This window comes from Cibotium barometz, chromosome 17, assembly GCF_041138505.1.
Source record: "Cibotium barometz isolate CiBa-2024 chromosome 17, ASM4113850v1, whole genome shotgun sequence".
Taxonomy (NCBI): Eukaryota; Viridiplantae; Streptophyta; class Polypodiopsida; order Cyatheales; family Cibotiaceae; genus Cibotium; species Cibotium barometz.
Window position 1 is genome coordinate 24,832,441 of NC_141062.1, and position 15,392 is coordinate 24,847,832.

At 41.8% G+C, this 15,392-nt stretch overlaps 1 protein-coding gene across 11 annotated transcripts in view; it reads right to left on the bottom strand.

Moving 5' to 3' along the window:
• LOC147629812 (uncharacterized) overlaps nucleotides 1–7,229 on the bottom strand; it is a 96,272-nt gene extending 89,043 nt beyond the window's left edge. For all 11 annotated transcript variants that reach the window (XR_015267751.1, XR_015267752.1, XR_015267755.1 and 8 more), the window contains exon 1: nucleotides 6,038–7,229. Coding sequence is in view for 6 of the 11 variants with exons in the window: in XM_086811342.1 (XP_086667468.1) it covers nucleotides 6,038–7,166 (1,129 nt within the window). In the remaining 5 variants the exon portion in view is untranslated. The remainder of the gene's footprint in view (nucleotides 1–6,037) is intronic.
• Nucleotides 7,230–15,392: the final 8,163 nt, after the last annotated feature.

Sequence of the window (15,392 nt, forward strand, 5' to 3'; positions counted from 1 at the left end):
ACACAGTTGATAACAGTTTTACTTTAAATTTTTGTAAACCAAAAAAGCTCTAAAATGTAGGATTTAGCCTTCTCCTCATAGAGCGGCCAACCGGAGGAGAAGCATCTCCCCCCCTAGTGATCACTTGTTTTCCCACCCTTATATGAGGCGAGTTCCTTCGTGGTTGTACTTAGCCCTTTGTGGCTGTTTTTTCTTTAACTAATTAAAGGATCTTTTTCCCGGGAAAAAAAAAAAAAGATCCTTGGTGTAAATATCTGCACAATCCTCTTCACCACCATTCCCTATTGTGGCATATCAATTTGTCAATAGATCATTAGTTCAGCCAATAAAGTATCAAGCAAACCTCAATGTGCTTTTCGCAAAGAAGGAACATCTGGTTTCTTGCAACTGAAACTTGGTTGGGTGCTCCTGAACTGCTTCCATGCCAAACTCAAGATCAAAGATCCTCCCCCTACTAAGGAGAAACCCTCTCGCAATAAGCAGTCCCAGCCATTTCTAGATCCAAAAATGGAGCCTTCCAATCTGGATAGAAGTTCATATCACTATTTGCCAGATAAGTTGAAGTTTTTGTGGGGTGGCTTGACATAGGCACCTATAGCTTAGTACACAAGTTACAATCCCAAAGTTGGTATATCGTTGTGGAATCCGACCAAAAAGCCAGAATGTCTTCCCAAAATGAGCTCCTAGAATCGGGTACGAAGAAGCCCTGAGAGTCTGTCCAATAGGGCACGAGAGAAATCACAATACCATAACAAACGAGGCAATATCCCATCACGTAGCATGCAACGATGACATCTTGCCATAGCAATGTGCCTCTATTCCAAAAATACACCAACAGGCAGATGTCCCACAATGCATCTCCAAAGGAACAGTCTTCAGTGGCAAACCATTTTTCCATATACTCCACTGTATATACTATATATGCAATCAGAATGGACTGCACTATACGGAGTCTAACATGTAAGGGCCATGTGGCCAACTTCCAGTGCTGCAATTTGGCATTTATTCTTTGCAAAACTCAATCAGGCTGGAGTTTGAACGACGTGTGCCATGCAAGTGGGTAACCCAATTGTCTAACCAGCTGATTGGAGGGAACAAGAGCCACTGGCCACAATACATCGTGCCAAGCTTGTGGCTTGAGAGGGATAAGCTTGGATTTTCGAAAATTAATTCAGATATCTGCAGCTGTACCAAATAGATCCAAGGCATCCATCACAATGCGGAGATCTCGTGGCATGAAGAAGGAATCATCTCCATAAGCCTGTGCCACAAAATGCTTGCAAGCTTGCAATTGAAGACCACGAAGTGCACCTTGCACAGTAAGATGATCCATATATAGAAGCAGAGGATGAGTTGCTATGGCGTATAGTAAGGCACTCAAAGGGCATCCTTGACGCTCAAACTTGCCCAAAGACCACAAGTCAGAGAGTTCACCATCAAGAATACATGATGCCTCACTGCCTTGATAGATACAACTAATGCACAAGATTGGACATCTTAATTCCAAAGCCTATTTTGCACATGGTCGCCACAATAAAATCCCATTGCACTGTGTCAAAGACCTTCTCTATGTCCACTTGCAAAATAAGCACATCTTGTTTTGTATATTTTGCATATTCAACCCCAATGTAGGCATTTGCAATGTTATCTGTTATATGTCTACGCGGGACAAAACCATATTGGGCCTCATGTAAGCTTTCCATAAAGTACCTCTTTTAGCCTGTTGACCAACATTTTGGCAACCAATTTATATATTACGGGCATTAGAGTTATTGGCCGCCACTCAGCCAAGGTCTCACACAGGCTTTTTTTTGGGAGAAGTTTTACAAGCCCTTCTTTCCATGATTGGGGCATTTTCCAAGTACACCAAGCATCATTTATCATGAAAAGCAACACATGTTTGAGATCATCCCAGAAGTACAAAAAGAATTCCACAGTTATATTATCCCAACCTGGAGATTTCCAAGTGCCCGGTTATTTTATTGCCTCTTGCAATTCTTCCTCCATGAAGCATTGTTTCATAGAGATTGCCTCTTCCTGGGATAGTATGCATGAAAGATGAGAGAGCAACTGATTCCTTGCTGCCTGAACTTGCGTATTAGCATGATTTGTAGTAGCAAAGACATGCGCATAATGGGACACACTCATCAGCCAATTGTTGTTTAGAACATGTCCAGGTTTGCGTCGAGGTCTTGACACGTTTAATGGTGACTTTTGACGTTCACAATGTAAGCTCTTGAAGAAATCCTTTGAAGAGCATCCCTTATCTTTAAATGGCCATTGCCTGTTTGACTTGCCATTTTTCTAGCTTACGTCTGTCATTTTCAACAAGAACATGTTTTGCATTGTATAAATCATCCTCTACAGACACCGAAAGATTCCTGAGGTAAGCAAGCTCTGCCAGAGCTTGACGCTTGACAAGTTGCTTTGGCATTATGGACTCTTTGTTTTTCTTTATGCATATACCAGTGACCATAGTCTCTAATGATGAGTTGGATCCTCTGAACAAAACGATACCAAGCCACATCTGTACTTTCTAGCATTTGCAATTTTAGCAGAGAAATGACCTCTTTGACCAAATTATGGAAAATATCATGCGAGAGGTAACGATTATTGAGAAGCGGACAACGGCGGTATAAAGGGCGACCATCCGATTGCAGTCCAAAGTATAGCCCCATCCACAATGATACATGATCAGACCACACTTGTGAGTGATCCGCCCAAATTTTACATATAAAATCATCATATTGATCTGCATGTAATAAATATCATCTATCTAGGCAGGCTCCATATTGAGAAAAAGTCGTGGTGGAAAGTGAAGCCAGACACCCTAGGGCACATTTGAGTCCACAAATCAACAGCCTGTAAAGTATTTATCATTGCATTCCAACAGAACCTCTCAGAAGCTAACATATGCGAATGACCAGATGAGTTATCCCCTTACTGAGGAGCATTGTTAAAATCCCCACACAAGAAAGTATTATGCAGCCAAGGGTAATCACAAATCTCCGCCCATAACGTTTCTCTTTTAGCTGAAGCAGTTGGCGCATAAAGAGCTGCAAACTCATAATCTCAGCATTAATCAGGCATTGAACCACCAACCAACGACCATCCGGGTCATAATGCGCTAAAACCGGTTGTAACTCATGTCTAACCAACATGGCAACTCCTGAATATGCACCCAAGCCTACATAAAAGATGCCATAACCAGCAAAGTAACCTACTTGCCCTACGAGCTCATTCTGATTATGTTCTTGCAAGCAAATTATATCTGGTTTCATCATATTTACATAGCACCAAAAACGCCTCCATTTATTTGCATCACAGAGACCATTGACATTATACGTAAAACATTTAAGAGGGACTACCATGAGAAATATGTACAAGGAAGTAGATGACACGGCCTGCTCAGGCATCTGCCATTGGCATGTGTTCCCCATTATCATTGTGCAACATATCTTCTTGCATTTCATCTTCATGTGCCTGCATTAGCACTTCCATAAGAGTTTGTGTTCTATGCAACTCCACCATTTGTTCCCACTTCTTGCCCACAATATTATTTTGCAAATTTGATGCAACCATGTGCGAGAAGGAAGCATCCAGGGCCAGTTTCATGTTGGCAATAGTTGCCTACGCTGCACCACTGGTTTATTAGGTGTTTGCCCGCCATCATTTGCCAATTTTTCTTTTCCCTTTTATTTTTGCACAACTTGTGAATACAATACATTTGCATTTTCTAGAGATGAGGCTATTTTTTTTGCCTTATCCGTTTGCTTGCCTGCTCTACAGGAGGTGTTTGAACTTTCACATTGACATTTGATGTTGATTGTGAGACCGCATCAAGCGGTGGAGGATGCAACACAGTGGGACATTGAGTGGCCATATGACCAAATTTACCACACGTGTAACATGCACCGGCAAATACACCCTATTTCAACTCATAATAAGCTTCACCCATATGGACCTCCTCTACTTCCACTGCAATGGACAAGGGTGTGGGTTGAGTCGTGTCCCAAAGTATACAAAACCTGTTCCTATTACCCAAAGGACGAGGTGGGCATACGATTGTACCAAGAGAAGCAGCAAGCCCTAGCAAATCCTCTCGCATGTAATTGGAAAAATTGACTACTTCCACCCATACTAGGCATCTATGTTCGATGAGTCCTTGATAATCTTTCGTGGGCGTCCACGGTAAGATATGCACCATTTGATTTCCAAAGTACAATGGCGATTTTTCCAGCATCTGCAGCTTATATTGATTTTCAGTTAGCAGCACTTCATAAAATCCTTTATTTGCATAATACACTCCCTCCACATAATTGTCACCCAGTAAAGACTGAAGCCATTGTGCAACATCACTTGACGTGGGCATCCTACCCGGAAAGAACACTATGATTGCATTTTGCAAATATTTTTTGATTGGCGAGACCACACAAGGAAGCTTGAGTTTGTATTTGAAAGTAGGTACAGGCTTATCCCAAGTTCTCTGAATATGTTCAAACTCATTATGCAGCACATCATAAACGAATTGAGTATCTTCATTGTTATGGAGCACCCGTAAACTGGTGACTTCGAAATGTCGTTTCTTCGTTTCTTGATTCCTTTTTCTTTCATAAACAGCCGCCATGATTGCAGAGATCCTAGTACCTTACTTTTCCTCATAGTTGTTTCAGTTTTAGTTGTTTTTAGCTTTTCTTACACAGACATTGTATCAGATCCACCAATTGTTGTAACCTTTTTAGTCTCATAGGTCATTTTGGCCTTCTGAAGACGACGTTAATATATCATTTCATCTCTCTCTCTCTCTCTCTCTCTCTCTCTCTCTCTCTCTCTCTCTCTCACACACACACACACACACACACTCACTCACACATGGAGAAGGAGATGTACAGAGAGGAGAAACAAAAGGCAGAAATCGATTGGATACTAGAAGCAGACACAAAGCAAAGGAACACAAGTTACATAATAGGTAGTTGCAACTCCCCCCTCCCTCCCCAAAACACACACACAACCTCATTTGATCTCAAACTTCAAAACATGCATGCACACAAAACACAAAACACTAAGGCATGCATGAAATTACACATCCAACAAAATGCACACAAAATAGCCAACACCATTTGATACCATGACCTCATGTGCCAACAACATCAAAATAGAAATGGAGGGCCTGTGGTCTTTCCTGGGCTTGTTCTAAGTTATTGATTTGCTTAATCAAAGAATACAAATCACAATAAATTTGAAAGCCTGCCTTGGACCTCTTCACCAGTTCTGTCCCTTCCCCCCCACCCTCTTCCTTCGCAACTCCTTTCTTACCTGCTGGCTTCCTTGACTTCCATTTGCTCTTTTGTGCCTTGTTGTCCCATCCTGCCCAGCTTCACCTAACTAGCATGGTTGTTTCCTCACCTAATTGTGTAACAAAGTGCATAGCAAAAGATGAGCAATACAAAGTATGCTTTTGAAACACCGGGTAGTAATGTTAACATACTCTTGACAAAGTGACTCTTACAAAACAGAGAGAGGATGACAGCAATGTCATCATAGTTGTCAAAACCACCCGACGGAATGAAAACAGCAACCCTCGAAACATTTTGAAAACAGAAAAAAAATGATTACCAAACAGATCCCAATGCCATGTCATAGAGTAAGTTGCTTAACATGCACACAGATTGACTTGATGAATGTGCAAGGTTGCAGTAAAAGGAGTATTTGGTAGAAGATGGACCACAATGGCGATGGTTTGGCTGCAAGGCAATTCTCACAAAGGACATTTCTTTTAAGGTGAAGCTTAATGTGATGATGGCATTCTAAACAATGTGGCCTTTCCCAACTTAACAACCAACATTTTCCAACGTTATGTGGAAAAGGGTTGGCTGCCAAGTTGGGATGCAAACAGCTCAACAGGGTTGGCAACGGCTCCTCCCATGCAAAAACGTGAGAGCGGGGTTGGGACCTTGCCAACACCAAGTTTTGACAACTATGAATGGCATACAACAAAGCAACTCTTTTGAACCAGCAAAAATGGTGATGTTCATACCTAACACATCCCTCACAGCTTCAATTCCAAGATCAAATCCGTCTCCCAGCATTGAAAGAAGAAATGCTTCAGTTTCTGTAGGCCACATAGATTTCTCTTCACCTGTTGTTTCCTGCCACTTGAAATGATTTTCTGCGCCTTCTTCCCCTGCAGGTGAAGCTTTAATTGAGGGATCCTCATAGTTCCGATTACGAGCGTTGGAAACAAGTCCAGAAGCAGCAGAGATTCTTTTAGAGCTGCGGAAGCTGGATCGCAATGGCTGCAGCTGTGCTGAATTGCGATTGCTCTCTCTTTTTTGTAGGCATGGGAACTCATCAGAGGAATCAATCTGCTGAAGTTCATTCCAACAAGAGGTGTTTCGCTGGTTTTGTATAGAAACATTCTTTTGCAAGTGTTCTGCTAGAGGCTCTAGCCAAGCCTTCTTTTCAGGAGGAGGTGGAAAATACTCTTCAAGCGTGGGAGGGCAAGGTCCTCTGGGGCGAGGTAGCAAGCAGCCATAGGATATTGCATTAAACCCCTTGTGGCCAGGTACAGATGATGCTTCATTGCCATATACATGTGAAGCTTCGTGGCCATATACATATGACACTCCGTTGCCATGTACATGAGATGTTACATCCAAAATCCTCGTGCCAGGTACAGATGATGCTTCACAGCCATGTATGCGTAATGCTTCATTACCATGTGCATGTGATGCTCCATCCACAGCCCTGCCGGCATGTACACTTGATGCTTTGTTCAAATTCCTGTTTTCATGTAGCCCGAATGCTTCATTTGAAGCCCTGTTGTCATGTATCCGGGATGCTTCATTAAAGCCCTTGATGCCATGTAGACCTGATGGTTCATCAAAACCCTCGTTGCCATGCGCCGGGATGGATGAACTAGCAGAGACATTGCCATGTGAGCGCTGGGGAAGCTTGCCCAACGGTTTTTTGCAAGAAGTCTTGCTCTCAGGAATGGCGATGCCGTTCACGGAGAAGGTAATGATTTCTACAGCGAGATCGGGATCGCCGTTGGCTTGAGTGAACGCGGAGGCGATCAATTCAAGCGGCACAGAGGGGAAGGTGTCGAGCAGGCACTGCAGAGCGGTAACATCAGAATCTAAGTTCCCGGCATTGGCCATCGCCATGCTGAGTACTTGGTAGATGCTTTTGGTACCGACCAAAATCAAAGGTGGCAAGGTGGGAAATTTATTGCTGGGCTGTGCATTTTATGTTCTATTTCGTTGAGTTATCAATGCCCCTGTTCACATTTTATTGCCCCTATTCACATTTCGTTGACTTAGCAATGCCCATACCTTTACCTATAGCTAAGGCGATCGAGTCATAAATCTTGAACGTCAACAAAAAACAAATATATTTCATTCTTATATATTATTTATTTACAACATTGTCTTCCACGCAAACGTGGAAGACATCTTTGCGCATACTCTTATTAGGAAACCTCACTGTATGTACATGACAAGTTGCATCCAACCATGACTGCATGAAGGCCTCCTTACTAAGATCGTGTCGTGGAGGCACACTTATGACATCATCTCCTTTGTTGACTGCTCTGGAGCTTTCTCCTTAGACGAGTTTATGTAGGGCATTTGGATCCACATCAAGTGGGCTTTCTTCAACCAGTATTGGATTAGCATGGTCACCTTTCTGAGTGCTTCCAAGTTCATCATTTTGCTCGTTGAACAAAGCCTCTTCTTGCTCTAGCTCTTCGTGTTTCTCTTCAAACGTCCTCAGAAAGTACCTTACAGGTTCACCTTCTATATAGCGATCTTCAAAGAACACTTTTCTTATGTCGAAGATGTCAGCAAACTCTGGAGTCTTCAGACATTTCCAAGCAGCACGAGCTCTACTCGAATCCACGCCGTTACTGGATTTTGGAATTATCGACTGTGCACTGGGAAAGTACTTCCCGCTTCTCATCATTTTGAGTAGGGTAACTCCAACTGTTATTAACCACTTGTTGAGGATATAATTCTTCGTGTACACGAAAGCCCGCTCAAATACATTGACTGGGGTTAGACACACTCGGTTCTTGAGGTCACCCTGACCAAATTGTGCATACAAAGTTCTACCTCTAGACATCTCCTCTGCATAAACATTACGCCCATGGAATCATGCAAATCCTTCATACAGTACCCCACCATGCCCTCAAATGTGTGCATTTTAATTTGACGTAGTGCGTGGCAAATCACAATAGCCCTTGGCGGTTTGTCGACATTCCATATCAAGTATTGATTCATAGATTTTCCAACTGCGATGATGGATGTAGAGAGTATATGAGCAACCATTTGAAAGTGCAAATGGTGAAGTGTTCCACCTCTTTCCAAGGAAAACAATGCTTGTGTGCAACTCCACAAGGCAATCCTACAAAGACATATCCACATCGTCGTTGCCAATCCCAATCGTGATAGATACCTCCAGTATCTTCAAATTACTCTTAGTTAGAAACTTAGGACACATAGCTGCACGAGCAAGAGATAAAATGGAGAGATCGTCTACTTTCTTCCTCTTCGTTGTAGCGTAGGAGGTCTCATAGCTCCCTGCAATTGGAAAATATCAATTCACATACACAACAACAAGATTCTATAAACACAACATACAACAGTACATATGTCGCATAATACTTGAAGAACGAGCTCTATGTTTAACTCCCTTCAAATTCTCCAAACCAGTCAGACCTTCTGGAGGCGTCAGGATGCGAGGAGGGATATTCTCCTTGTTAGATTTAGATATGGCGCTTGTACAACACACAGCGACAACACTTACAAGCATCGATGCAACACCACTCACAGGAGCTTTGTGAGGTGACGTGCCCACGTCACCTCACAGAAGCTCTCTAAGGTGACGTGGGCAACGGAGGTGAACCAACTGCTAACACAACCACACATGCAGGAACAGGCTTGGCTCTTCTATGTTTAAGCTGGCATCGACCTATAGAAGGAGATGGCTTAGACATGGCGAAAACAACATGTAAACCAACCATCGCCACTTTCATATAAAATGCTCCTGAAACGAACAGCTGCCAGACGTAACAACACAACAAAAAGGCACCGACACTCGAGGATACACCTGCATGCACGAAAACAAACCACATCATAAACAGAGAATTGAAGAGAAGAGCCCAAAAGAAAACCATGCACATAAAAATCCATACCAAAATAGGCAAGCCAATGTGCACAAGCAATTCATCTCCACATCATCAAGCACACGTTGAAAATTCCATAGCGAAATCCACAAGGCAAGATGCACAATTAGCCCATATCTAGAGGATTCCAAACGAAAGTCGACGGCCATGCAACAGGAGCAAGACAACGATAATCACGATCAGATGCTTCTCCAAGGCAATGGAATAAGAATGGAATGCGATCTCAATAAAAACAACCATGTAGGAAAAGGAGCAAGAGGAGAATTCTTCGGGATGCTTCTCCAAGGCGGTATATACTCCTCAGAGAGTAAGCATGGCAAAGAAGACGGAGCATGACGAGAAGAGAAGATGCAAAGGTTGGCCATGATCATGATGACGACGATGTGTAAATAGCCCATTGGCTAGAGCTCATCCCCAAATAGGGAAAAAAAATCCTTCCCTTCACATATGTCGAAGCCACTAACCTTACATAAGTGGACTTCAACCATAGTCACCGAATAGAAATAAAGCAGTATGCAAAATATGCTCCTAATGTATTTAATTAATGGGGATGACAAAAACAATATTTGGCAACATATTCTAGGTTTTTTATTACCTGATTCGTACCTTGTAGTGTTTATTTTTGCAAGTTGTTGTACCCTTCTAACTTCTATGGCCTTAAAGAGAATTGAAGAAAAATTTTAAACCTTTAATAGAAGGTTAAATTTTTTAAAAATAGCCCTTCTCAACAAAGAAAGACAAAAAAAAGGGCCTTTTAATTAAAGGGGAGATTTTTAAGATTATTTTTTAAAAAATTTATATCAATAAATATAAAATCATGCTTGTTATTATTAGCATTACATCATTCTATTTTATTTTGGGTCTTGCAATCCTCTCGATCAACCAAGGCTAGTTAAAATTGAAGTTTCATCGTACATTTGACTTGGTCTTGCACGTTGCAAGCTTTGCAACCCCATTCAAAAGACACAGGTAAGTGTAATGCCTCTAGTGGGCAGCTTGTGGGCCATAAATTCGTTTACACGTCTTTTTGAAATCCATATGTGGCCTCCAATGCATTGACAACTGGTTCTACACCCCCTTTGGCAAGCCACACATTGTTATCATGCGTCTCCAATGGTCCACCTCCTTCATCGAAGCTTCCACGTGTGTTCAACCCCCAAAGGTTGTTATATGCCCTAGGCAAAATGCATGCATGAATAAACCTTGGATTCCACCTCACAGATAGCAACATGCGGTGTGTCTTCAATGGAATCCATCATTGATGTTTGGAATGAGGAAATTAATAATCTAACCAATGTGGAGGGAAAACTCTTGGGAAAGTTTCATAGTAGTGGGTAGGCAATTTGTTGGTAGAGTTGTCTCGTGCCTAAGTGTTTGATTTTCAAATTTGAAGCTCTTTGAGGCAGCAAAAGTCTTTATTCCAAAGGACTATCCACCACAAGATCACAAATCTTGTTTTGGCATGGGTAAGATATGGATGCATGTTTTGTTGTTGGAAAAGTTTACAAACTTAGTGAATGTGAAAGCATGTGAGATACGATATGAAGACTTTGTGATCAAGTTGGAGTGAGCACGCCCAAAAATGAGGATTCGTTGGTCACATGATGAAGAGTGGGATCAAACCTATGGTGAAATGAAGAAGCTTTGACATACGTGCCTACTCATTGTTGCCAAGCACAATGGATTGAGAGAGGGGGTTTTCAAAGATGAACCGGATCAAAATGTGAAGAGAGAAATCGTTTAATCTTGGAAGTATTGATGAATATGGTTATGTTCCTTTCTTATAATGGCTCCAAAAACCTGATGGAGCCATCGTCATCTCGGGGTCATGACTACTTAGAAACTAAATGTGGTTATACTTTTTTGGTACTCTATCTTCAAAGAGTTTTGAAGATATATTTTGGAGATAAAGCTATGTGTGAGATGATTTGAAAAGCCATCATAATTTTGAGGTCATGATTATGTAGAAACGAGATTTAACTATATTTTATTGCAACTCTATCTTACTGTCATAAGAATCTTGAAATATATTGTGGAAATAAAGCTTTGCATATCCAAGTGTAGATCATATAGTCCTTCTCTTTAGCCTATAAGTTTGAAATCATGTTTATTGTAAGATGCTTATTGAAACTTAGCTAATAAGTTATTGTTAGATGCTTATTTTTTAAAATCATATAGTCCTTCTCTTTAGCCAATAAGTTTGAAATCATGTTTATTGTTAGGTGCTTATTGAAACTTATTTTTTTCTTTATCCATCATAGTATGAGAAATACATATTTTATTTTTTTGTCTAATTTTCATGAAATACATATTAATGGACAAACTTTCTGAAATTTCCATTCATGTAAGTGAATAATGTAAACTTTGAAGGTTGGAAAAAAAATCTAAAATGCATTTTTAAGAGAGACTTTATTTAGAAGGGCATAGGAAAAAAAAGTGCCCGTCTTTAACAAAGGCATTTTTATGGGGGGACAACTTGCAAAAATAAACCTTGTTCGTATGATATTTTTGAGTAAATTCCTACCTACTCACTTCAGGGAAGCTCTAATTTCAATCAAAACAATTTGAATGGGAAGGGGGAAATCCAAACAAATTTGAAGGGGAAGGGGAAAATCCAAGCAAAATTCTTTTGGTTTTAAATTGTCTACAAACCAAGAGGATGGTGAAAAGAGCATTCCCCTTTCACAAGTTGGAGTTCCACCCCCCCATTGTGTGCCTGCCTCTCACACTTGCTTCTTCACCCCCCTCTAATTGTGCTCACTTCGCCCTTCATCTTGCCATTGCCATTGTCATTACCACCCCCTCCCCTCTTATCACCCTTTCTCTTCCCTTGCCTTTTTTGATCCCGATGTTGCCTCCCTACTGTGCACAGCCCCCCCCTCCTTTCTCCTTCTTTTCGTCTATCCCCCCTCGCCCCATGCCTCCTCCCTCCATCTTTGCTTCTGCCATCTTTTTGCGCCGCCCTCCATTCCTTCTAGCTGCTCCACGTGCATCTCGCCTCCTCCTTCCTCTCCCACCTTTTGCTCATCCCAGCTGCTCCGTTTTTCCCCCTTGTCGTCTTTTCATCCTCCCAAGTTGCCAATGCCATGCCCTCCCTTAGTTTCCAACGCCTCTTTCCCCCTTTTTCCTTTTTTTCGCTCCTCCTCCCCTTTCATCATCCTCATAGGCTTTTATACTTCATCGGCAAGAGTAGCCACTTCCGGTCTTCACCTTCCAAGAGGACTCCATGGCAATTACTTTGTCATCCCCGATCATTGCCATTGTCCCTTCTAGGAGTACTCCATGGCAATTGGTCCGTCATCCCGACCGAGGCCATCATCCCTTGCCTATTTTCAAAGGTGCATCTCCAGGACTTAACTTTGACAATTTCTTCCCTCACATCCTCTTCATTGGTCTACAAGATCATAGAAAGCTACCTTGCACACATACAAATCTAGGATTTACTCCAGGCAAGTGTATCAGGCTTCCCCAGCCTCCTGAAGGATTATTACCCATTGACTTGATTGATTGGATGATCTGTAGGACATGTTTTCAAATCCCCCACTGCATATTAAAGAGAATGCAGGGAGAGGGAAAGCTTAAGTTCCTTGCAAGAAAACACACACATACACACACACACACACACACACACACACACACACACACAAGAGAGAGAGATAGATGGTTGATTTTTCTTCTATCTTTTTCTCTTCTCTACAACCATAAAACTAAAGAGATAAGAGGAAAAGTACTCTCCTACTATAATATATAATGGTCATAGTGTAAACCCAACTATATGAGCTGGCGCTATAACTATGCCATATTTTAATAGTCCAAATATGGATGTCACATAACTTATTATCCACTGGCAGCATATCAACCTTAATCTCACCAACCATGCTAGTGATATAAGTGCGGAAGCTATCACCTAGGCAGGTCATCTCAATGCTCGCAAGTGTTAATCCGATTTTGGATTAACAAACATGATCCTCCAATTGAGAACATTAATAAGTGTCATGAAACGGCACTATAGAAGTTATACATTATGAGATATTGGCCACCCAAGGCCTAGTAAGTAAGTTTTGGGCGCCCAAGTGTGAATAAGGGCCAAATGTATATAAGGCATTTTCTCATAATGAAAGGACACAATCCCCTTTGTGCTATAGAGAGCTCTCCCTTGTGTCTTGAGAGAGATTGAGGGAGAGAGAGAGCATTCTAGCATTGTTCATCTTTTATGCTTGTGTGATTCATGCTTGTGTGAGAGAGTGATCCCCTTATGCTATAGAGAGCTCTCCCTTGTGTCTTGAGAGAGATTGAGGGAGAGAGAGAGCATTCTAGCATTGTTCACCTTTTATGCTTGTGTGAGAGAGTGATCCCCTTATGCGACGGTGTGAGTGACTCTACGACGGTGACAGCGTGCAAGTGGAGCTTGGAGCTTAACAAGCAATCTTGGAGGCCTCAAGGGACTCAAGTTCGAAGCATTGGTAAGTACCCTATGACACTTATGATCTATTGCTCATCCTTTAGGTGAATGTGTTGAGTTCCCTCTTGGAGGTGTGGTAGTAGCCCATAATATTTTTGGCACCGCTGCCAAGGAAACACCTTTGTTTCTTCCATCCTCTTGGAGTTTTAGCTCCCATTGCATAAGATTCATGATTGCCCTTGCATTCTGGTAATGCATTGTGTGGAAAATGAATGGATAAGATGTGTGTGGTAGGAAGAAATCGTGTGAGAAATTGGTTGTGATGTTGTGTATGTTTGTAGTGGAGTGGCCTTAGGATAGAGCTTCACTGTTTTTTCTTGTTAATTTTGATATTTACATCATGGAAGGCTCCAACGTGAATGAGCAGGTTGGTGTTATGTTTTTCTTCTTTTTAAAAACTTCACAAAAATAAAAAACATAAGGAACCATTGATTGTGCTAAGAACTTGCATTCCATTCCTTAGGCGTGGCACAATCAATTTGAGATCAAATGGATTACGCACCCAAAATCATAACTTTCAACGTGGGAAGTTCCACATAAAATTGCAAAAAAACGTTCACGCTGTAAACATTTTTTGCAACTTCACATCGCGAATCACGTCGGTATGGGAGGGTAGCCTATATCAAAGAGAGGGGATCTAACCCGAAAGGCAAAAATCTTTCAGCACATGAAAGTGCAGAATAACGTTCACGTCGTGAACCTTTTTTTGACTTTTCACACCGTGAACCTTTTTTTGACTTTTCACGCCGTGAACCATTCTCTGCAGTTTCACGGCTTCAAAAATAGAGCGTTAGAATCAGAAGCAAAATCAAATTGGGTCGATAAGTAGCTTATCAAATTGTACATACATGCACTTAAGATCTGGAAAACTCATCGGAGATGATCTTACACCTGACGATAGTGCATCGAATCACCCAGGATCTTCCTATCAAAAAGAAGTGTGGGATCATGACATTTCGCAAGCACACACATGAGTGTTTTAAGAAACCTAACCATCGCTAAAACTAGTAACGAAGAGTCCATGGAAGAAGGGCTGAGATAAGCTGGGTTTGGGAAAGAGGAGAAACCACCCTCCCCAACCAGGTCCAGTGGTATCATTGATATCGCTCGGGTATTTTTTGGTCTCCAAACTAGTCACGAGACAAAGAAGTGTAATCTGCCAGCATGGGTGTGTCAACCAGCGCTGGACTTGGTCGACGACAAGAAGTGTCCATCCAAACGTCGAATTCTAGGTTGTCGAATACCGGCACCCCTCTGAATAAGACGGGACATAGAAAGTACGGCCAAGACGGGTCAAATATTCTTCCCCACCACCAAGGAAGTAGAATGACAGCTCGAGAATTGAGCTTAAGGAAACAAGAGCTCGATACTTGAAGGGCGAGAGCTGAGCAACAGGAAACGGGAAGTTTTAACCCACTCCAATCACGAGGGAAGGAACCAGAATTGGTTATGGGAAGAAGTGAGGGAGAAATTCCAAACTTGGAACCCATAAATGAGGAATCCAGAGCGGAGGAAGGGTTTACAACCATAGAAGAGGAGGGTAACCTAGCAAGAGTGGCAGGTGAAGTAGAGGATTGTTTGTACACCAAAAAGGATATTGAGCAGATAATCAATCACCCTATGTTCTTATACAAGACATGGAACTTCTGATTTTGCAAAGATGTACGGAGGCGATTAATGAAGAGTCACTCCAAGGTACAGCGGCTGGACCATCCCATGGAGCAGAAATACCTAGAACAGCCAATA